This window comes from Dermacentor andersoni, chromosome 2 (genome assembly GCF_023375885.2).
Source record: "Dermacentor andersoni chromosome 2, qqDerAnde1_hic_scaffold, whole genome shotgun sequence".
NCBI lineage: Eukaryota > Metazoa > Arthropoda > Arachnida > Ixodida > Ixodidae > Dermacentor > Dermacentor andersoni.
Genome location: NC_092815.1, coordinates 110,562,662 through 110,585,983, shown reverse-complemented (window position 1 = coordinate 110,585,983; position 23,322 = coordinate 110,562,662). Strand labels below are relative to the sequence as shown.

The window sequence follows — 23,322 nt, the reverse complement described above, 5'->3', positions numbered from 1 at the left end:
CAGAGAATAAAAAACCTGTCACCACTATAGAAGCATACCCTCACCTGTGGCTGTTTGGCCTCCTGTCTTTGCAATATTTGGTTCTTCTGCTCGTCACTGAACTTGAGCACAGCTGCAATGACTTTGGACAGCGTCTGTAATAAGAACAAGCAATTCATATCCAGGCAAAGCACATGAGTGCCAGTGAATCTGGTCAGTTTGGCCACTCCGTCCCTATCAGGTACTTTTCGGTATCACAGCCCTTCAGTCAAGTGAGTTTGAAAGTAATTCAACTTGCAACTGCACAGAGCACCCAAGTGTTAGCAATGTACCCGCATGCTGCTAATAATCCCAAGCTCTGTGTGCTGTACAGGGCAACCAGAAAGCAAACTGTTGCGAACTAGGTCACATTTTAGTTTTTGAGCTACTAATCCATTCCTGACCCTATCATTGTCTGGCTGTTTATCACCAAAGAAAGTGAGTGCCTTAACCGGTGCTTTTGTGCAGTCACTTTTTGGTGTAAGAGCTCTTGCTCACATTTTTAATGAAAGATTTTGGTATGTAGTAATTAGGTGGACATCTTACTCACTTTCAGATAATTGGAACTGCTAAATCTGAATTCAGTGCTAAATAAAATTTCACTATTTGCGTACACTTAGTGAGAACAAAATAACTTACCATTGTCTCTTTTCCCATCATGTACTCAAACAGGATGTTCCGCAAGTACTACAAAGAGAAAACAAAGCAAAACAAAGAAGTGCAACTAAGTGAACTGTTCTCCTTGAAAACATAATTCTGCTAGCCTTTTCCAAGACATACCTCATATTCTGTGGGCTCGGGGAGCTGCACAGGGTTCTTGCCAGTATGGTTTGTTGCATTGTTGTTCTGCTGGGCACGCAAAATGCAGCGCAGGTCGTTGATTTCGTCCCTGTGTGAAAGCAAATGCTCACTTAGTCATAGGCAGCAAGTAATGATACCCCAGTCATATGGGGCAGTGACTAGGTTCAATCACGATCAAACTGACCATGTGGCATCAGTATTACCATAATTTTTCAAGAGGCTTTCTGCGACTATCACTATGCTTTTATTCAAACAGTGCACAGTATGGTTGCAAGCACGTGGGGTTATGTTAAAGGGAGTGGAAAGTGCAAGAGCAGAAACATTGCTCATGTAAAAGGACACTCTGGCTATAGATGAACTTCGATTTCCTTATTCAACTACATCTAAAATGCAGATATGCCCTCACTAGACAACTGCTTAACTAATTTGAGTAAAGCTTGTATTTGAAAGAGGAAGCAAAGTTGTACTGATTGTAGAAAGCAGAACTTGAATTTATTTCCAAAGACCATTTTAAAACACTGAAGCACGAAGTTTGCAACTCCACATCTTTAGGCCAAAAATAGATACATCAAAATTCTGCAAACCGCATCTTTCGGATAGTCTAAAGAAGGACAAATATGGTGTATTAGTTTACAGCCTACACGAAATTGTTAAAAAAAAAAACAATATGCTGGCTGTGTTCTATGGCAATGAAAGTGGATAAAAAAAAGACAACTTGCCGGAGGTGGGGAATGATCCCCACCTCTGCGTAATGCGAAGACGTGGGATCGTTCCCCACCTGTGGCAAGTTGTTTTTTATCCACTTTCATTGCCATTAATTTACCATTTCTTTGATTCACTTAGTAAGTACAGGTAACTTCCCCTATGTTTTCCTTGGTGTCTTTGTTTGTTGGTTTCTCATGATATGAATAATAAAAATCGGGCCCATTGGTTAACCCCCTTTCTTCTCGTTTCTAAAGATTAGCAGCAATGTAATCCATTTCCAACCTGTGCAATATGAGAGATATGACCCCACGACACCTGTACCCCTGACTACTGAACGTAGCAAGCCTTTGCTATCTCACATGCTTCCCTATCCTGATATTCAGATACAGTAGAACCTTGTTCATATGCCTTGTAAAAAACTGCGAGAGAAAACATACTAACCGGAAAAATGTACGATCCAAAGTAACCAAAAAAATTTTACATATTCAACTATTGTTGATATTTAGGTAATGCGAAGCATCGCGCGCATAGTTGAGGTTTGAGGCGCCGACGCACGTCAAGTTGGTGGTGCTTCGGCGGCCCCAGATGCATTTTATTGTTTTCCTATTGCATGGTGTTTTAACAGGGTGACGCCGGATGCCACCAAAGCGGAATGTGATGCCCACATCGCGTCACCTGAAGCATGCAGTACGCTATCAATGGCACTACGTACCATGCGCTGTAAAACTGATAGGTGAAGATGCTTACCGTAACAGCTTTGGCGGCGATAGCTGTGAATACGGCGTGCAACGACCCGGGCGGAGATTAGCTGGTACCGAAATAAGAAACTGCACGCAGCGGCATTTTCACACGAGACGTGTGGGCAAGTATTGCAATGAAGCTGCCGCGGCGGGCAGCTATATACTGTTCTTGATCGCGTGCGCCTCACACATTTTCTTGTTTACATGGGATCTAGCTGCTGGAAATACATATCATATGATAACAGTTTGGCGATGTACTGAGCACTGGTACCAAAAAAGTCTTGTTTTCCAGGAACATAGGAAGCGATAAAAAATGAGCGTAACTCTATTAGGTCATTTTTTAGTGTTCTCGACTGCGAACGGCGCTGGGAAAACGTACATAATGGGACCGTATCAACGAGGTTCTACTGTACTGCCTTGGTGTGCGAAACTGTTACCTTGTTATCCTGTTTGGGGGGCTTTGCAAAAGTCCAATTAACAATTATTGGTATAATTCAGAATGTTGCATAATAGATCAATTTTGCCCGCTTTAGATGTCCCAATAGCAGCAGCTTACACTCCATATGAGAATGGGCACTGCAAAACAATATTGAGCTACTTACCGGTACCGGCCGAGCGTCAATTGGAGAGCTTCTATTCGCTCGTCAGCTGGACACTCACGAGGACCCCACTCCTCCTAGAGGCACCAATCAGGAAATTGCAATCACCACAATGAATGCCAATGGCAGGATTTATGAGTCATGCTAATGCATAAATGTGCACTGCACTTCACAAAAATTTTAAACAAAAATAAGAAATTACTGTCGAGTGCAGGCAAGCAGGCAGGCAGGCATGGGTTGGTAACTACAAACAGGCGAGCTCTTAACTTGAAGAACTAATACTTATAGAACAGCTCAGTGGTAGTGATGGTAGCACCACAGGTAGCGGTCGTCAAGTCAGTTATTGTGCCTAGGATGAACACTAAACTTCAAAGGCTCCAATTTGCTCAAGAATTAAGTTGAGCTGGATATCCTGATAAGCCAAACAGCTAGGGAACTTTTGTATAATTTCTAAGAGATTTAGTGCACATCTATAAAGCTGAACTTCTTACAAGGAAAGAATGTACTCCACATTTGCATTTTTGCGCAGTCATTGGTTGTGCTGTAACACATGTGCACAATTTGTGGCCCAGATTGCTAAACTGCTTGAACTGCCATTGTTCCACAAGTACAACCTTCACACAATAACAAATTCAAGAGGGGTGATGGTGAAAGGAAAATTTTTTTTCTTCATGTGCAGCTTCGCAGCAGGCCACATCTGAAGGAAAATTTCATGTTGCCTTGAAGCAGCATCATGATTCAATATAGAACAGCAGTGAAAATGGCGATGAGTAAACCAAGCATACAAGATAAGACTCTTAATTAAGCGTTGTGTTGTGCTGGCAGTTCATGAAACGGGGTTGTTCTTTCATATACAAAAAAGATTTGTAAGCTGTTTGAGGTGGTTATTTCTGCAGGCCATATCAGATTTGAGTAGGGTGGTTTTATGGGCCAGTTGGTGCATGATGACAGTGTGATGGTTCCAGCAGGTAGAAACACGAGAACATGAACAAAAGAAACGCACAGGACAATGCTGGACTTACAATTCTGTCACTTGAGATTTCTTTCTTTTTCACTTTTTCCATTTTTACTGATAGTAGTAATTGGGGCAGGAGCGCTTTAGGTTCATACAGTGCACATGATACTATAGGTAAACCATCAGCTCACCTCGTCCGGCCATGCGTCATCCCATCCACTACCGTGTGTGGCTGCAGGTGTGTCTGCCTCCGCATCAACCTTGTCTGTGTGGCCTGTTCAACATATTCAGCAGAGTAAAATCCTATTTCTCTTACTTTTATATGTGGCAATCACATTGTTAAAAGGCTGTGTAGAGTGCATCAACATGAAGATTCGACAGAGAATCTATAAAAACCAGCTTGAATTTCAATCTCTTGTTACTAAGAAAAACACTAAGAGCGTACAAAATGCTCACCTTGTTCTCCACTGTACAGACATGATAAGACCTATATGCTCTCTGTTAGGGCAATTGCATATGGAACAACTACTATTGCCTAGAAAAGCAGAGCGCAGTTTTTTTACACTAGGCACTTTTTCTTTAGCAGACAGCTCTCGGGAAAGTCAAACTAGGATAAACCTTTTCAGAATTTCTTTTAAATATAGTTTAATTGCCAAAAGTTCTTACCTAGTATCTCAGCACTACTATGCAGTTCAGAGAAACATAACCATACAATCTTGACCCATTGTGCAACTAACAATTCCATCATTGCAACTTGCAATGATGGAAATGATGGAGGGCAAAACAATGATGCTAGAACTCTGTGTCCTTAGCATTATGATACGAAAATACTATATGTACAGCATTTTCGCCAAGTATTGGTAGTACAGTAGAACCTCGTTCATATGTTTTGGAAAAAAGTTTGAGAAAGAAACATGATTGGGAAGATATACAATCTGAAGTCACTAAAAAATTTGATAGACTCAAGTGCTGTTGATATTTACGTAAGGCAAAGTGTTACATGGATCATTTCAGCAAGGGATGCCGACAGGTGCCGAGATTGTAGGGCCCCTGCGGCCTGAGACAAGCGCTGTTGTTTTTGCGGCTTCGGCATGATTTTTGTCTGCTCCGAGTGGGGCATTGTTGCGGGAAGTTTTGACGTGTCCACTTGGCGCTAAATCATTGCGGCACAGGATGCCGATGCATGTCAAGCTAGCGGTGCCTGAGAAACTGGAAACACTGTCATTTTCCTATTGCATAGTGATTTAAAACGGTGTTGAGAAACCGATATAAAATTGTGCTTGTGGGTATGAAGCTGGAATGCGATGCTTACGATGCCATCAGGGCGAAACATTACACAGCGCTACACCCCACGTGCTGTGAAATAGATAACTGAAGATGCTTATCGCAATAGGGTTGGAGGCGACAGCTGTGAATGCGGTGAGCGACGACCCAGGAGAAGATTTGCTGGTGCCAGAATAAGAAATTTGTGTGCACCAGCTTTTTCACCTGAGATGGGCAGGTGAGTATTGCCAGGAAGCTGATGTGGTGGGTAGCTACTGTTATCAATTGCATGCGCCTTGCACCTTTCCTTGTTTACATGATATCTAGTGGCCGGAAAATGTGTTACACAACTTACTGAACGACGGTGCTGAATGATCGTGTTTTCTGGGAATGTATGAACCGGTAAGAAAGAAGTGCAACTATATTTGGTCATTCCTTGTGTTCTCGATCACAAATCGTACATAACGGGAAAGTGTCAACAGGATTCTGCTGTATAATCTACTATGTGCTTGAAATTTGCCAAAGAGAAAGACAAATTTAAATGTGCTTGGTTAAATTTCTAACTGACGGATGTTTTTTAAAAGCAATTACTAGAATCAGGATGCAGTCACTTTTACAATGTAAAGTGTAATACTTAATGCTCATACCTTGCTGGCGAAGCAGCGCACTGACACGGACACGGCGAAGACACACAAGAATACATGACACTCGCTGCCTGACATGACACTTGTGTGTCCGTGTCCTTGTCAGTGTGCTGCTTCGTCAGCAAGATATGATTATTAATCACCAACTAGCCCAACTTTCCACATTACTGATATTTAATGCATGTGTTATAAATAAAAATATGTGCAGCTGAGTGAACAGTGAACTGGGCTAACCTGATCCTTCAGACTTTTGCGCTTGGTGCTGATGCCCATCACTCAGCTGACGTGTGGCCACCTGTCACAAATCAAGAAATGGCACATTGAGACAGCATGCCACTTTAAGTCTAAAGACATGCGGAATGGATCCACAACCATTACAACTACGGACTAACATTTCCTAGACTGTTGTCAAGAAAGTTGTAAACAAACCATTTTTGTGCCACTGGCAAGTCGCTCTTGGAGAGTCTGCAACTGTTCTTCATAACTCTTGGCACGTGCCTCAGCTTCGTACTGGGATGGCAAAAGATACACCGACATTTATTGTGTGCTCTTGAGTACAGAAGCTGTTTTGTGCTATCTACGCAATAAGTGAGTGTGATACAAACAGTAGTGAGCTTGCTCTGCAAGCTGAACTCACCAGCTGCTTCCCAAGGCCATCTTGGACTTCCCGGAGAGATTCTTCCAATTGCCTGACACGTTCTTCTTGTTTATGTCCAGCTGACGATAGGCGCTGCTTCTGAAATGACAGACACACAAAGGTGATTAGCAGGCATTCCATCAGGAATGGTTTATAATGGATACGAAACAAGGCAGTAGAACAAGATTATTTAAGAACACGACTAAAAATTAAGTAAGCCAAGTGTTACAGCGTACACATCATTTGCTTATGCCTCATAGAAAAAAAGAAATGATAGATAAGCATCTGAATTTTTTATAATACTGGCCGCAAGATTGAGCAATGTCGCCGCTTGCTGGGCACTGGCTGGATAGTGTGGATTGCAGTGCGCATCGTCTGCTATGCCCCAAGTGTTTACATGTGAGCGTACGGCATGCAGCTATAAAGACCATTTCTTCAGTGGTTGTAGCACAGCTGTAAAAGCTGGTCTGCATTTTTTAATGATGTACAGAAGCATTTAGCCTTGCGTTGTCATCTATAACCAATCATACCAATTTTATTGCTACTTTGTGTTACGAGTAAACCACAGAGAGCATTTTCCCTCGTTTTAAGATATGTGGATGCCGCACTTTAACAACCTGTCGCAATGTGTTGATCACTCTGCAATCTCTGTAACAACAAGCGACATCAAAGAGGTGGCGTGGATATCACTCGGCAGTAGAATGAAGAATTGTTAACAAGCACAAATTAATGTGTCATGCACATTACATTTGATAACTGAATCATTATAATTGCTGATTACATAACTCTTGTTTAGTGGTTAAGCGGCTGCCTGAGATGTTCTTTTAATGTGTGGTTCTGATGCCACAAGGGCGAGTTTTTCTGCCTCGTAAGCAAATCACGGGATTTTGTTTTGACTCCCTGCAACAAAAGAAAAGCCAAAATAGCGTATTAGTGAGGATCCTGTGTGGCAACCACCTCCAAATGCAGGATGTCATAACACTGAGTTGAAAGGCAGTTACTAATATTTCCTTTCGCTGTTCAATGCGGAGTTTATAGCTGGACAAAAAACAGCAACCATTATTAGCTGAAATAAGAAATCCTAATGATTTCGGCCTCTCAAGTAATTACAGTTTGCATGTAACCATGCAAAGACAGCTTTGTGCATAAATAACGTGTCTTTAGTGCTACTGCAATAAATATATTCTTGTCTGAAGCAGCCTGGCGATCCTGTTAGTGTGCTGTCACTCACAGTGGTATAGCTTGTTTAATTGAACTAATCAACTGCTTTTGTTTCGCTATGGAAAAAAATGATAACAGTAAAGAAATGAAGATGTAGTATGTCTAAAATTGATGTAACGTGCATATCACTTTGCAACTTTAACTTCGCTGTACGGAGATGCAGAATTTTTTATAAACAGTGCAAGTTTTGCAGACATGCGGTAATAATTAGGTTGCACAACACTTATAGCAGAGGAGGTGGAATGCCAGCAAAGCATGCACAAACAGCTCCAAGGAAGTGCCAAAACACACATTGTTTGGCTGAGTGCCAGTTACCCGTTAAATGGCAGTCTGCACTTCTTTTCAAGTAAAAAGGAACTTCCAGCACATTTTATGCAGTAATGTGGCACTTGAGGGCGATGTGTAATCAGTTCACTGTGGTCAGCGCATTTCATTACCATAAAATTGGTCCAAATAGTTCACAGCAAGGCACTGCTGTCTACATTTCAATGCGTGCCACTGACCGCCTATCCACGCCAACATGGTGATGTAGCTGTCACCTGTAGCTCAATCTTACAGCAAATAGGCAAAGTACTGCCTGCATAATGCACTACAAGATTTGTTAAATAATGCAGTGCCTGAAAGGTGCCCAAGTAATAGCTAGCTTTAATGAAGCTGCAGTTAACAAATCCGATAATAATCAGATTTGTATGATAATTAGTGTCACTAATAATTTTACTAGAGAGGCATTTGTGGCTTAGTTTCTGTCCTGTTCTGCCATGTATTGCTGGTTTGTGGAATGCTTGTTGCTCATGTGGTTGCCAATGACAATTAAAAATATTTAACCATTTTTTTAAAGGCTTGTTGCTTGTTATGGTATATGAAACATATTTATGAACAATACCTCTTGAAGAAGTGTAGTGAGCTTCTCTTTCAGCTGTGCAACAAAACTTGAACGCCGTTCTTCGCTGTCATTCCTGGGGCATGCTTGTGTCTGAAGCAATTCCTGCCTTGTGGAGACAACTTCTAACTCTCCCGCGTTTAATGCATCTTTTACGAGGTGCTCTCCTCCCAAGACAAGTTGTAGTCTTTCACCAAAGCCCTCATCTTCACCACAGAGCCCTAACACATCAGAATCTTGTTTTTCAGATGACCTCACTCCTTCGATGTCATTTTCGAGACCTTTAAAGCACTCCAGCAGCACATCCCGCTCTTGTTCAGCTTTCAACTTCAGCGACTCCAGTTCTTGCGTCAACTGACACTCTCTCTGTCTGCTTTCTTCCAGCTGCGATACGCTCACTTGCAGTTCCTTGCGCAGGTTCTCAGATTCGGAAGTCAGTCTTACAACTTCTGACTGCCTGTCTTCCACAAGTAACTTTGCTTCTTCAATATCCTTCTGAAGAACACTGCATCGATGTGAAAGCGCACTTTGCTCTTGTTCTATGTGCAGTTTCAGTTGCTGCACCTCATCCACCAGTTGCGATTCCCTTTGTCGGCTTTCATTGACATGCAATGAACTCATTTGCAGCTCTCTTCGAAGGTCCTCAGCTTCAGCATTGAGCCTGGAAACTTCGGCCTGCTTCTCTTCCAGCAGAACCTTGACTTCCGTTACCTCATGTTCCAAAGCCTTCCGTGCATCTAGCAGTGCACTTTGGCCTTGTTCCGTTTGCGATTTTAGTGAGTTTAGTTCTTCGGCAAACTGCAACTCTCTTTCCTTGCTTTCCTCCAACTGAGATGAACTTTCTTGCAATTTTCTGCGCAGGTCCTCCAACTCAGAGCTCAGCTTAGCGACCTCTGAATTCCCATCTTCAGAAAGTAGCTTAAATCTTTCAACATCTTTCTCCAGTTCTCTGCACCGCTCTAGAGTAACAAACTGCTCTTCTTCCATTTGTGACTTCAAACTCTTCACCTCTTGCATTAACTGGGATTCCCTCTTTTTGCTTTCCTCAAGTGTAGTTATGCTAGTTTGGAGATCTCTCTGCAGGACCTTAGCCTCAGTTCTCAGCCTGGTAATTTCGGATTGCCTCTGGTCTGATAATAGCGTGGCTTCCTCAACATTCTTTTCTAGATCTTTGCACCTCTCTAGAATGGCACTTTGGTCTTGTTCTGCTTGTGATTTAAGCAACTGCACCTCCTGTACAAGCTGGGACTCCCTTTGCCTGGTCTCCTCAAGCTCTGATGAGTTGGCCTGCATTTCCTTGCGAAGGTCATCAGCTTCTGAAGCCAGAGCAGCCATTGCAGAGTTCCTATCGTCTGAAAGCTGCCTGGTTTCTTCAAGCTCTTTTTCTAGGTTCTGGCAACGTTCGAGAAGTGTGCTATGCTCTTGTTCCATTTGTGATTTTAGCAGATTCACCTCCTGCATTAACTGCGATTCTGTTTGCTTACTTTCCTCAAGTTGGAATGAGCTTGTCTGCAGTTCTTTGCAAAGGCTACCTACCTCACTAGTCAGTTTGGCCACCTCAGACTGCCTCTCCTCTGCCACTTGCCTGATTTTGTCAATCTCCTCCTCGAGTGCTCTGCATTGCTCAAGGAGCGTACTTTGGTTTAGCTCTGTCTGCGACTTAGACGACTGCAGCTCTTTCACCAGCTGTGCTTCCTTTTGTTTACTCTCCTCTAGCTGGGCTAAGCTCATCTGCAGTTTCTTATGAAGTGCTTCAACCTCCGAAGTCACCTCGGCTGCCTCAGATTGCTTTTCTTCAGCCAGTTGCCTGGTTTCATCTATTTCCTTCTCTAGAGAACTGCATCGCTCGACGAGCACGCTTTGGTCTTTCTTCGCTTGTGATCTAAACAGCTCCATTTCTTGCACTAGCTGCGATTCCCTTTCTCCCATTTTCTTCAGCTGCGCCACGTTCATTTCAAGTTCCTTCTTAAGGCTCTCAACATCAGAGGCCATTTTCATTACCTCGGATTGCTTGTCCTCCGCAAGTTGCCTGGTTTCGTCAACCTCTTTTTCCAGAGCTGTGCATCGCTCGAGGAGTGTACTATGGTCTTGCTCTGTCTGTGATTTCGACAACTGCAGTTCTTGCATCAGTTGTGATTCCTTCAGTCTGCTTTGGTCTAAATGAACTAAGTGCGTATTCAATTCCTTCTGAAGGCTTTCAACTTCAGAGGTCAGTCTGGCCATCTCCAACTGCCTTTCTTCAGCCAGTTTTCTTGTTGCCTCACTATTCTCCTCGAGGCTCTTAACCTGTTGTTCAAGTATGCTCTGCTTCTGTTCCATTTGTGATTTCAAAGATTTAATCTCCTCTGTCATCTGGTGTTCCCTTTGCTTAGCTTCCTTGAGCTCTAACACATTTGTCTGCAGCTCCTTGCGCAGCTCTTCAGCCTCAGATGTGAGCCTGCCCAACTCAGAAAGCCGCTCTTCTGCAAGTAACCTGTGACTTTCTGCATCCTTCCTTAAGCCTGCGCACTGGTCCAGGAATGCACTTTGGTCATCAACCTGTGATCTCAAATATTGCACCTCTAGCGTCAGCTGACATTCTTTCTGTTTGCTTTCCTCAAGCAGGGATAACTTCGTTCTCAGCTCTTCACGAATGTCTTCGGCTTCAGAACTTAACCTGGATATCTCAGATTGTCTTTCTTGCTCTAACCTTTTGCTTTCTTCAATATCGCTCTCCAACGCTTTACATCGTTCCACAAGTGCGACTTGGCCTTGCTCTGTTTGTGATTTCAACAATGTCAGCTCATCTACAAGCTGCGACTCTTTCTTTCTGGTTTCTTCCAGATGGGCCAAAGTTTCTTGCAGTTCCTTACGAAGGTTTTCGGCCTCGAACCTTAATCTAGCAACTTCAGACTGCTTCTCTTCGGCAATCAACCTGCTCTCCTCAGCGCCTTTTTCTAACAGTTTGCATCGTTCCACGTACGCACTCAGCTCCTGCTCATTCTGCGACTTCAATAACTGAACTTCTTGGGTCAGCTGCAATTCTCTTTGCCGGCTCTCCTCAAGCTGCGACAAACTTGACTGCAGCTCTTTGTGAATGTCTTGGGTTTCAGAGGTCAGCCTGATAACTTCAGACTGCCTCCCTTCTGCCAGCTGTCTAATACTTTCAATTTCCTTTTCTAACGTATCGCATTGCTCTTTATGAGCTCTTTGGTCTTGCTCTGCTTGCGACTTCAATGACTGCAGTTCTTGCATCAGCTGATGCTCTCTTTGTCTACTTTCTTCAAGCTGGGATAAGTTATTCCTGCCTTCTTCAGTATGACTGTCCATGAGTCTTTTCAGTTCCTCACTGATGACCATTTTATCCTGTAAGAAAACAAACATCAAAGACCTGAATGACAGTGTTTTTTTTTTATAGAAGTGTATGTGGCACTGCTAACAATACAATACAGGAAAACCTTGGATCAATGGTACATTGTTAATGCTAATGCTACATCCTATCTAAGCTGCTATCTTTCAAGAGTTTCACTGTGTTTAATGAACTTTTATCTTTTGTTCACGAGAATGCTAAAAGCAGTTTGTGATGCTAAGATGACTATGTCATTATGTTGTTACCAACACACACACATATCATGTGCTCATGTTGCACGTGCACCATGCAAACAAGCAAGCATGTGCACAAGAAACATAAGAATACAGCCAATAGATTGCAGCTTTTATCCAAGCTTGTCGACATTTTCAGCAAAAATGAATGACTCAGATTTTTTTAATATGACTCTGTCACACAGCATAGAATCTTGTCAGTTAGACTAATTGCATGCCAGCGGAATCGTTACATTCACTGCACTGCATTGCAACTTCATTGTATCTCATAATATAGAAAGAAATGTCTCAGTAGCACATTCAGGAGTGTTAAGTGTAAGAAAAATAAGTTTTACTATATTTGATCGCATAATAGACCCACACTTCCTTCGTAAATTTTTGCAGTATGCAGGTCTTCCAGAAGTGAGGCTTAAAGCTACCTTCTGACACTGTGTGCTGCACCCACGACTGCTACAAAAAAAAAAACATTATGGGGTTTTACATGCCAAAACCCCTTTCTGATTATGAGGCACGCCGTAGTGGAGGACTCCGGAAATTTCGACCACCTGGGGTGCTTTAACATGGCGTAAATCTAAGTACACAGGTGTTTTCGCATTTCGTCCCCATCGCAATGCTGCCACCGTGGCTGGGATTCAATCCCGCGACCTTGTGCTTAGCAGTCTAACACCATAGCCATTAAGCAACCACGGCGGCTGACTGCTACACAGCATAGGCACCCACTGATGAAACATTAGGGGAGTGCTTTCTTCAACAATACTGTTCACTGGCTTCATTGGTCACTGTGGCTGCTCGTGTAGTAACATGTTGATACTTGCGCACACTGGCCTAACTTTTCTCCCGAATTTCCAAACCCCCCAAAAAGGGGTGAGAGCATTACAAAAGGGCATGCCTTGGACTAGACAAGTAAATGTGGTTTGTTAAATTTGTCACAAGTTGTGATAAACTGACCAGGGAGCATGCACTGTTTGTGGATACTCACCTGCAGGGCCTGGTCAAGCTGTGCCTGCAGGTCATGGAATGTGCTTGTTTGTCTTTTCAGCTCTGCCTGCAGTCTGACCACTTCTTCATTAAGCTGCAACTGAACCTGCAAAAGTCCAATAGTGTTTGGTGCTGCCTCCTACTGGCCTTTGCCACAGTACGGAAAAACAGAGTTGGCTAGTGATACTTTCAAACTTAGAAGTGAACAAGGAATGTCCTTGTTCAGCCACTGTAGATTACTTAAAGCTCCAGTTTTCCAGTGTACTTCTATTTTGCTTGGATTTAAAACTCAGACTAATTCATGATCTACGATTCAATTAAAGGAGCCTTAAAATTTCAATCGGCCTTCTATGTTAAGAATTTCAACACTACAGAAATCAAACGGCAATTTCAGTTCATTCTAAGTTTTCTCCTTTTTGTGCAAAACAGCAGGAAAACAATGTGGTTTCTCTGGCTAAACGTGAAGCTAGAAAAGACATAGAGAGAGCATGAAGGTATGCAAAATAAGGCTGTCACAGCAAATGTTTGTTAAAAATTTTATGTGTTGAACTGACAGCCAACTGGAGACAACTGAACTTGAACTACAACTAGCCTTGACCACTGCTGATCAGCCTGTTACACAATTTCCTGTAGCTTTCCATTTGCGACCAAATTTATCTGGTGTTTTGTGGAAAGAATCATACCGTATATACTCGTGTAAAGGCTGCACTTTTTTTTTCTGGAATCATGGCTCAGTGCGGCCTTTACACAAATCAGGCCGATGCCAGCCTGCTAAAGGTTCGTACTGTTTCCGCAACTGTAGCAGAGGGTAATAGAGTAAATGACCTCAGATGCTGACTTATTGTCCCTGGCCAGCACTGACCCAAACAGGGCTCCCTTCTTTAGAGGCGAAATGCCACCAATCTGATTGGAAACACTGCCAACACAGTCGACACGACGCGCCACACAAAGAAATAATGGTGCGGCACCAGCGGTTTGAGCGGCATCGACGGAAAAGCAGCTAGCATTATCTAGCGGCAACGGAACAAACTTCGCTTTCCGGCAGGACGTCTTGAATGTTTTCCAAAAATTTTGCCCTCCAAAGTGGCGGTGCGGCCCTTACATGAATATAAAAGGTAACCACACATTTTTTTGTGTACGTGCTTATAGGCTTGATCTGTGGCTTTAGCTATTTTATTGATATTTTGAATTTCCCTATTGACAGTTATTATGTCTGCAATGATTAAAACGTTGCCATTAACTTAACTGCTATCCAAACATTAATGCAATGTTGGTCAAGAAACAACACATTTGTGCATTTTTGCAAATGTGACACACTGTGCGGCAAAATGAAAACGTAGGGGCAAACACAATGTTCCATTCTCATTAGGCTAGGAATGAAGACAGGATAAACGAAGCTCTCTATAAGAACTACTCTCATAGTGCTGTCAGAAGAATGATTGGTAACTGCTTCGTGCCTTTATCACTTCACCATTCATTGTCATGACGAGGCAACATATGGTTTTACATCAGTTCTTGCATATGAATAGCTACGTGTATGAAAAACTAGGCGAGAACACAAAATTTCCAGCATTAAAGAGGTAAAAGCCCACAGAAGGAAGCATGCATTGTCTGTGTCATAAGAAAGGAAAACAGCTACCTACTGCAGTCGTGACAGGAGTTCACACTAAGCATTCCCATGTCGCTACACTTTCAACCTTAAAAGTACATAGGTCCATAATACGTCTATAAAACTCCTTATCTGTCCAAAGCACCCGAGAAAGCCACGCCTGAAACTGCCACACCACTGAAAGATTTCAATTTTACTCCAATCATGGTAACAGTGGGCTGCACTTTTGAGAAACAGGTGGCACATTAAATTTAGAAAGGGAGCACAGGAAATGTAGTTTCCAACATTCAACACATTTCAAGACACTTTTTATGCATGCTAAGGTGGAAACAAAAAGAGAAAAAAAAAAAGAAAAGGGAAAGAAAGAAATGCGTCGATCAAAACCAGAGAAACAGCGGTGCCTGACCTGTGCTGCCCGTTCTTGCTCAGTGGTGAGCTCGGCCTTCAGCTGCTGCACGCTTTGCTCCAGGTTGTGCTTCACCTGAGGAAAGGTTTAGTAGTAATCTCGCTGCCAATTAAGAATGGGAACCACTCTGACAACTATTGGAAACTTTCTTTCCAATAGTTTAGAAAGAAAGTTTCCAATAGACATAATGTTAATTTACTTTTCAGTGCCCCATCGAAGCACTCAATCATATGAAAACGCTCGAAAGGCCCCCCCTGTGCACCACCAATAGTAAAACTTGTTCCACTGACCGCGCACGCAAAGTTATCTATCAGATACCACTGAGCTGTGGTAAAACCTATACTGGACAAAATGACAAAGCTCGTCAGCACTGCAGTAATGTAAAGAATGGATATGGAAGTAATGTAGCGGGAAATTATAACAAGTGCGCACACACTCCCAAGTTTGAAAAGACAAAGTTAATAGGGAAAGGCAAATAATAGAGGTATATCGTATTCAAAAGGATGGAGATAAATGTGTGAGCGCTCCCTTTATTTTATTAATTAAGCTCACCAGCTGGTAAGATTCGATGTCTCTCAGAAGGCCATCCCCCTGTCCAGTTCCAGCATCCTCCGTGCCCTCCTGTTCTTCCGACTCCTCAGTTATGGACTTTAGCTCCGATAGCTTCTTAGCCACTCGTCGCAGCTCATTTTCCTACACAAAAGGATCAACGGCATGTGGACATATCAAGATACTGCTATCCGCTCACATTCACTGACAAACTAGATTTCTTCTACTGCCGCAACACAATTATGCATACTTATAAGTACTTTCATGTTACTATTATTAATGGTTTAACATTGCTTTCGTTACCTTTAAGACATAATACCAACCCACAAGGATATCTTGGTGTCCTTGTGCAGCTCACCTGGATGAGCCGCGCTCACCAAGTCATTGCACATGTGTCAGATTACCTCTAAAACAGCATGCGGGCTGCATATGCACCCAGCTATGCTGAGAGTCATGCACTAGAAAAGGAGACGAGGGCAAACTTTTCCCCCACACCCGTCCACTCCGCCCTCCTCCCCATCAAAATCCCCCCTCACCATCCTCGCATGCTCTTGATCGTGTTATTGCGAGCTCGCTCCCCTTTCCCCTTGCTTGCACAGAATGACAGCACTCGTCAATCCACCATCCTCCTCAGCTCAGCCTTGCGCGCTTTCACTTGCACATAAAGCGTACAGCACGTGGGGCACGATAGGATTTTACTGAACTTGGACTTTACGTGCAGCGTGCAATTTCAGAAGTGTGTGCGCAAGCAGCCGCTTGTAAATCAACCATTTGATCATCTGCGTCCGCAAAAGTTTCCATTTACTGTCTTAGAATTCCTTTGCAGTGGCAGTGACATTTCTTTTCGTAGAAATCATGTCTATAAACACACTTCATTATGTTAAGGTTCAATATACATGATGTTCTATGGACAAGAAGTTATAAAAAGATAAATATTTCATTAGATTGAGAATTTAGTTATATTGAAGTTTGTTATATCAATGTTTAACTGTACATTGTACGTGTTTATGCTGTAGTAAAATGCCTATACAACTAAATGACCAGTATAACAAAGGATTAATTATGATCTGGCCAAATTCCTATATTTCATTAGTATTGTTATCATCTCCACAACAAAGACCACTAGAATGAATGTGCCTGAAGAGTGAAGAAATTTAGTCACCCTGACAGCTGATTTGTTACTTTACAACGAACACCTCGTAGCGGGGCCACCTTGCTCTCTGCAGACACCGCTTAGCTGTGCTCTGTGCTAGCGCTAATGGCAGCGCTAGTGAGGCACTTGATGAGTATGCCGATGTCAGTGAGTGTTGCAGTCCTGCTGTACTGCTTCAGGAATTGCTGAACTTATACTCTGCTTGTTGTATAACACAAGAGATTGTACAGCGGCAGAAGAATACCAGTTGAAGATGCGATGATATTATTGTAAGTGACGGATGACGAAGTCTCCAAAAGTGTTCTATAGGGAGGAAAAAATGCAAGTTTCAACAAAGGCAAAAGTGATGAAGAGCCAGGACAAGGAATTCTGATGGCAAGGAAGGAAATAGCTGCATCTGGCGATCTGCAGATTTACCTGGAGTCACTCCCGCATTTCGCCGCGGAGCATGTCCTGAGCCTTGGTGCAATGAGGTCGGCGGCAGTCGTACATATTGCCAGACGAAGTGTGCACAACAAAATAGGGACTTATTTAAATAAGTATCTCTTGAATTCATGTTAAATAAAGGTTTTCTTTTGTCAAACGTGTTTGGCCTGCTCTATTCCGAGCAGTACAGTGCGCAACCTTTACTATGAAGTGACCAGTGTAACGTAGGATTCTGGAGGACCAAAGTACTTCGTTATAAATGCATTTGGTTGTACACAGAACGATGACTTGAAAAATAAAAACTAAGAAGAGCTAAGAAGAGGATGCATACTTGTGCAATACAAATTTGTTTGAAACTGACACTACATGCGCTAACCAATGTTTCACACTTTAAATATAATGCAAAAATAAGTGTGTGCGCCTAACAGATACGTATGAAAAGTGTGCAAAGTTAATACTGCATATTTTTGACAAACATCCGATGGGCAGTGATAGAATTTACTGTGTACGAGAAGGTGCGCTTGCAGGTGCCTTAACTAGATGGTGCCACCAGATCAAATGAGGCCATGAAGGGAAGACCACAATGGGAAGAAAACGTCCGGTACCACAGCAAGTAAGCTGAATTTTGATTGAAAGCAGCATAACTCTTCGCTGAGCAAGCAAAATGCAGAAGTGTATGCCTATTTCGTTTGTCTGCGTTTATTATGAATTTGTAAGTTTAATAAATTTTGTTTGACCGCGCCAATTATCGTAATTCTTTTTGCATTCACCTTAGGATAACACAGAAAATGTGTTGTGATTCTGAATTTGGTGGGTATAAAATCGCTTCAGGGCCCCTTAAATCACTTTCCATCATAATAACTAAATGTTTAGCTGTTCAATGTTACATTTCAGCTTCCCAGCTGGCAGAGCACATATGTACTACAGTTGAACCTCTGTATAATGAAGTCAGTAAAATCAGCACTTCACTTCGTTATATTGAAATTTCACTAGATCAAAATCTGCCCTTTTTTCGGGAAACCAGTTGCCACTTAATTCGTTATTTTTTTTTTTTCATTTTTACAAGGAAGTTGCTATAAAAAAAATGCCTGAATAATCTGGCAGCCCGAAAAAACAAATTTCAAAATAAAGCGAAGAAACCAATTTTGTTAACTTTGAGAGTCTGCAATTACTTTTGTGATTTGGTATTGTGCCTAAGAACTCATTTTTTCACAGCAACTGTATGTCATACGAAAAGCTGGAAAAAACAAAACAAATGTGTCCAACATAATGTGGTGGTCAGTGTAAGCCAAGCCTTCATGTCCATTCCAGTGCCACAGCTCACCAACATACCTTTGGGTGACACCCAGAGTGGTATGACACCAAGTGCAATGTTCACTGAACTGAATCGCTCTTAACACCCTGATAAATGCAGCATCCAAACCAGTCAGATGTCTCTAAAAGCTTCACTTTATTTATCGCATTGAAGGGAGGCGACCACCTGAACTACGACAATTTTGTTCACGGGTGCCACATTTTCCGTTTGGCACATTGTGAATTCCTTAACATTGGATCTTATACTGTCCTGTGACTGGCGCAGCATGGCCTTAGTCGCTTTTGCGCCATTAAACCCGAATTAACTAGCTAACTAACATTGTGAATTAAAAATCGAGCAAGATCTAGTACAACCTTGGAAATTTCTGCCGCCGTTATGCGCTGATTTAGCTGAACACCTATAATATGCTTTTATCACAAAAGCCAATGTGGTTTTATAGAACAGGTAGTGGTGTTGCGGGTAAGTGTGAGCAGCTATGAAAAATCGGTCGGCTGCTTATATCCAAAACTTATTCTAGGAGCAGTGCAATAACTGTAAACCCTTATTTGCGGTATGCTAGTTCAATCTTTCAATTGCTTTCAATGGGAATGCATGCTTTTGTGCATGCAAAGGGACAAAGCTCTGTGCATGCAACTGCATGATCAACGAAATCAGCTGGCTATTAATTACCAATGTTTTGCTTTTAGTTCCGCATTTTTAGCACTACAATAAACAACATTTTGCAGGTTTAATGTTGGATGTAACTTGCACAACAAATTGTGCAGGTTGCAGACACAGCCTTTACAACTTAGTGGCTAGGCTTGGCTTGTCCCAGGGTTTTTGCATGGCCGGCAACTACTAGAATGGCTAGGCTTCGCTAGTTTAGGTTTGGAGGAGACGCCGGTGACATGGCTGGTGACCATGCCAGCAATGTACCTAAATGAAATTATTTCTATTTGACTTGGTGGCCAAATTAGCAAACAGCCATGCAGTCGGAGTCTGAAGAATTGCACGATGTCCTGTAAGGTGCCCGAAATTTCGGTCGTCTTTATATGTTAAGTTTATGGGGCCAGTGACAGCGCCAAGGAGCTGTCTGAATAATCAAGCGTGACTGAATCATCGGTGTCCGAATTATCGGTAGGCGACTGTATCAAGTTTAGCTGTAATTGGAGTGTATCTGTATCAAATAGAAAAATGATGGTGCTCTTGCTTAAGTGCACTAATCTGCACAAAAGAAACATTTGCACTAGAATACAGCTACACAGGCGATTAAACTGCAATGACATCATCCGTTATTCACTACTCTCACAACCAAGATGATCGGAAAACAAAAGCTATGAGCAAATTTTTGAAAGCAAGCCAGTTGAGGGGACACAAGTACAGTAAGAGTGCAAAAACCAAAGACAGGAAAGCACTGCGCATCAGCATCGTGTTTATTTAATTGCCTAGCTTTTGTTGCGCAAGGACTACCTGCCATCTAATATCAAGTCCAAAAATTTTTCATGCTCCTTTTCTAAAACGCACCTTTTCAGAAATCCGCATGTGGTATTCTTTCTCGGATGCTTCCAGCTTCTGCACCCAGTTGTGCTCGGCCGCTGCTATCTTCTTGTCGCACTCTTGCTGCAGAGTAGAGAAAAGGTCAATCCACATTGGCAGCATTATCAGCCCGCGCAACTTGCGCACCAACCACCATGATTTTTATAAAGAGCCTCCCTGTCAATGAAAATATAGGCTGCAACAGTAAAACTATGAGTGGCTTATAGAAAGTAAGTTCCAATTAGTTTTTAAATGAGGCACAAACACCAGAAATAATAATGTTCAGATATTGTCAGATAGAGTCATGCAAAGTATGTTTATTCAGATGTAAACCATCCTTGTCAGGAACTTGTGGTAGCACACCACCAAGTTTTGTAGAATGGTTTCGTGGTAATCTGCTGGCGGTGACTTAAAACGGCACGCCACTTGATGGTTGTGACCCAATTTAAAAATAATTTGTAACTTACTTTCTGGATGACCCTCAATAACTAAGATAACTGAGAAAGAAACATGCGCCACAGAACAAGCGCTGGTTGCCTAATGTATTTTTATGCTATGAAATTCCAGCCTTTTATAGCATGCATTTAATAAGTTTCAGTGTCATGAACCAAAAAGTTCAAAGCTCAACACATCAGCCACTTATACTGCTAAATAATCTCTAGAGGAAATAATTCTTTAATGACACTTTTGCTGTTCCATTCAGGTATGTTTCAGTGTGTCTTGTTATCTGACATGGCAAAGTTGGTGCTGTTACAGGCATTTTAGACAGTTTTGTTACAGACAGATACCTAAACCACCAAAAAAAGAAGAGAAATGTTTGAAACGAAACTGCTATATTATGCACTACCAATGAAAATCTGCAATGCATTTTTGAAATTCTCACAAATGAAGTGGCATTTGACATCATAAATGTCCCTCAATTAGTCCATATTTCACACCTTGCACTGAATTTTTCTGCTGCTCATTCACCTTCTTTCAGTGCATGATAACCTGTAGACTTGAAGTGCTATCTTGTAACAGTTCGAAAACTGAATCCTTACACGATCGCCTCCCTGTTGTGCAATATTTTTCTTTTTTTCTGGCAGCCATCTCCTAAGCACACGAAAAAACCAGCTACCTGCAATGTCATACTGTTCTGGCTGAAATGTGTGGTGTCAGGTTTTGTAGCAGGGAAATTAAGCTTTCTATAAAACTTTTGGTAGTCCGACAATGCCTGAAAATCTGCATGTAAATTTTTTTCAGAAGTAAAGAATGATACCCTTTAGACCTCAAAATGTGATGAACCAGATAAACCAGATAAGCCGTTTAACAAACTATCTGATTCTGCATGCATGCAGCTTGCCTGCTTATTTAATGGATGGCTTGATTTCAACACCAATAAGCCAAACTAGAAGAGCCATCTAGAATCACCACTTCTTGTTTTGCAACACAGCCTTCCCAAAATCGCACATCAGCACATTTACAGCTTCACCTGCCTACCTTGAGGAGTCGGAAATCAGCCACCTTGGTGCGGGAGCGTTCTTCATCCAACGTTTTTTCCAGCAAAGCCAGCTGCTGTTGGTGCTGAGTTTTGATCTCGGACACTGCATGGCAATCACCAACAGCAGCGGTCACTGGCACTCACTGATAAGAGCAACAAGTAATTTAAACCAAGCCAAGTTACAAGCAGAGACAATTGGCGACAAAGAATGACTGGATAATGCACTACGTGGTTGTGTAGAGAAGGGCTTCAAAAAACTGCACCAAGGAAGTGCAAATCACATGCTATAAAAATTACAACTAATGCTCATTGACAAAGCTTGTTGGCTGCAGTAAATAGTAACCTTGAGATCATTTCAGCACTCACACACACCAAAGCCAGAAGTGCCACACACACTACAGTCAAATGAGCTTCTCTTGGGCTGAAAGAACACATTTTTATACCCAGATAAGTACAGTTAAAATTGAGGGTAATCAATGGGATTCATGTGACAGTAATGTGTTAGCATTCATTTGGCCTTTTGCATGTTGTCCCTTTTGCATGTTGCCATTTCGTGCGGAATGACAATTCAAAACATCAACGGTCAAACGATGTCGTTCTTGAGACTCCGCAGTAAGCATCCGATGCCTTGCTTTAGCTGCTCTTGCCAAGCACTCTTGCTGTTCCTTGTCCATTTAAACTGCGCTCTGCTGACAGCTTGTCTTCGCTACCCCTGCCAAATGGCGCTACCTTTGCTTGTCTATTTCGGCTGCAGGTCTTCATCGCATAGCCTCGGCATTCTTTCATCAACACTCTTGTACATCTTGTACAGAATTGCTTGTACCACTCGTAGAAAGGTGCCACTCGTACCACTCATAGTCCATCGTTCCATTTGACTGTACAGTACACAGAACACAAACAAAGCGACTACCGGGAGTGAAGTGCATGGCTGCATTTCAGCGCACTGTGAGTGGTGCCTCCTCTCCTCCTTGATTACCTCCACGCAAGGTGGTGCGGTGCTCGTCTGGGTCTATCGTATGAGGCCTGCTTCCTCCTTTCCCCTCCCTGCCGCGCACTTCCTCTCGTGACGTCAGGTGCCTCCTCCTCTACCACCTGCGTCGCCCTCCTTTCCGCTCCATTCCTCTCCCCTCTCTTGCCGTGCAAAAGCTGACAGATGGGTTTTCTTTCGCATGAGCGCTCATTTGTAACGCATTAAAACAAGGAAGAACTAGAACATCTATGAAGTGGTTGAAATAACCCTAAAATTAGTAATGCTTGTGCACAAGATACATGGCCAAAGGCTTGAAAGTAACAATGTGATTTCATCATCACTGAATGCAAGGAAAAACATGCTAACACGGACAGCGGTCTGTAGTTGTCTCATGTGGCAGGTTTCAAATAAGTTCGCAGGTTAGCTAGCCCCTGTTTTCACAACATATAGCTCTCAAGGGTTCATTACGCGATTTCTGGGTTCTCTGCACATGCTTAACCAGCATCATTGCCTTATTGACTAGCCCTACTTCAATATAGAGGTTGCGAAGATGTTTGATTACAGATACATGCTGCCAGCAAAATTACATCGCAAATTTTTTACGCCTTAAGTTGCTTACAACCATTAAAAAAATCAGTAGGCTTCAGAGATTCTTCCAGCTTTGAACTGAACAAGTGAAACAGCACCAGGCTCTCACAGCAGACATCGCCATCTTCTCAAGAACAACTTCTTTGCAATATTCTCCCCACGAAGGGGGGAATGCCACCTACTGCTCCGGTTGACCGCCTACCTCTTTTGAGGGGCGACTCCACAATTAGAATGAAATGAATGGCAAATCCCCCCCCCCCCCGAAGTCCACAGGTGTGCCTTTATCAC

The 23,322-nt window shown here is 42.5% G+C and overlaps 1 protein-coding gene across 3 annotated transcripts in view; it reads right to left on the bottom strand.

Annotated features, from left to right (window-relative positions):
- LOC126541228 (uncharacterized) overlaps positions 1-23,322 on the bottom strand; it is a 39,998-nt gene that overhangs the window by 2,437 nt on the left and 14,239 nt on the right. For 2 of the 3 annotated variants that reach the window (XM_050187912.3, XM_050187913.3), the window contains exons 8-21: positions 21,476-21,579; positions 19,985-20,080; positions 15,591-15,731; positions 15,039-15,113; positions 13,025-13,129; positions 8,467-11,808; positions 6,363-6,461; positions 6,155-6,235; positions 5,960-6,020; positions 4,010-4,092; positions 2,867-2,940; positions 799-907; positions 658-705; positions 45-134 (exon numbers count right to left, since the gene is read on the bottom strand). In XM_050187912.3, coding sequence (XP_050043869.1) covers positions 45-134; positions 658-705; positions 799-907; positions 2,867-2,940; positions 4,010-4,092; positions 5,960-6,020; positions 6,155-6,235; positions 6,363-6,461; positions 8,467-11,808; positions 13,025-13,129; positions 15,039-15,113; positions 15,591-15,731; positions 19,985-20,080; positions 21,476-21,579 — 4,508 coding nt within the window. The remainder of the gene's footprint in view (positions 1-44; positions 135-657; positions 706-798; positions 908-2,866; positions 2,941-4,009; positions 4,093-5,959; positions 6,021-6,154; positions 6,236-6,362; positions 6,462-8,466; positions 11,809-13,024; positions 13,130-15,038; positions 15,114-15,590; positions 15,732-19,984; positions 20,081-21,475; positions 21,580-23,322) is intronic. The other variant, XM_050187914.3, reaches the window with a different exon arrangement.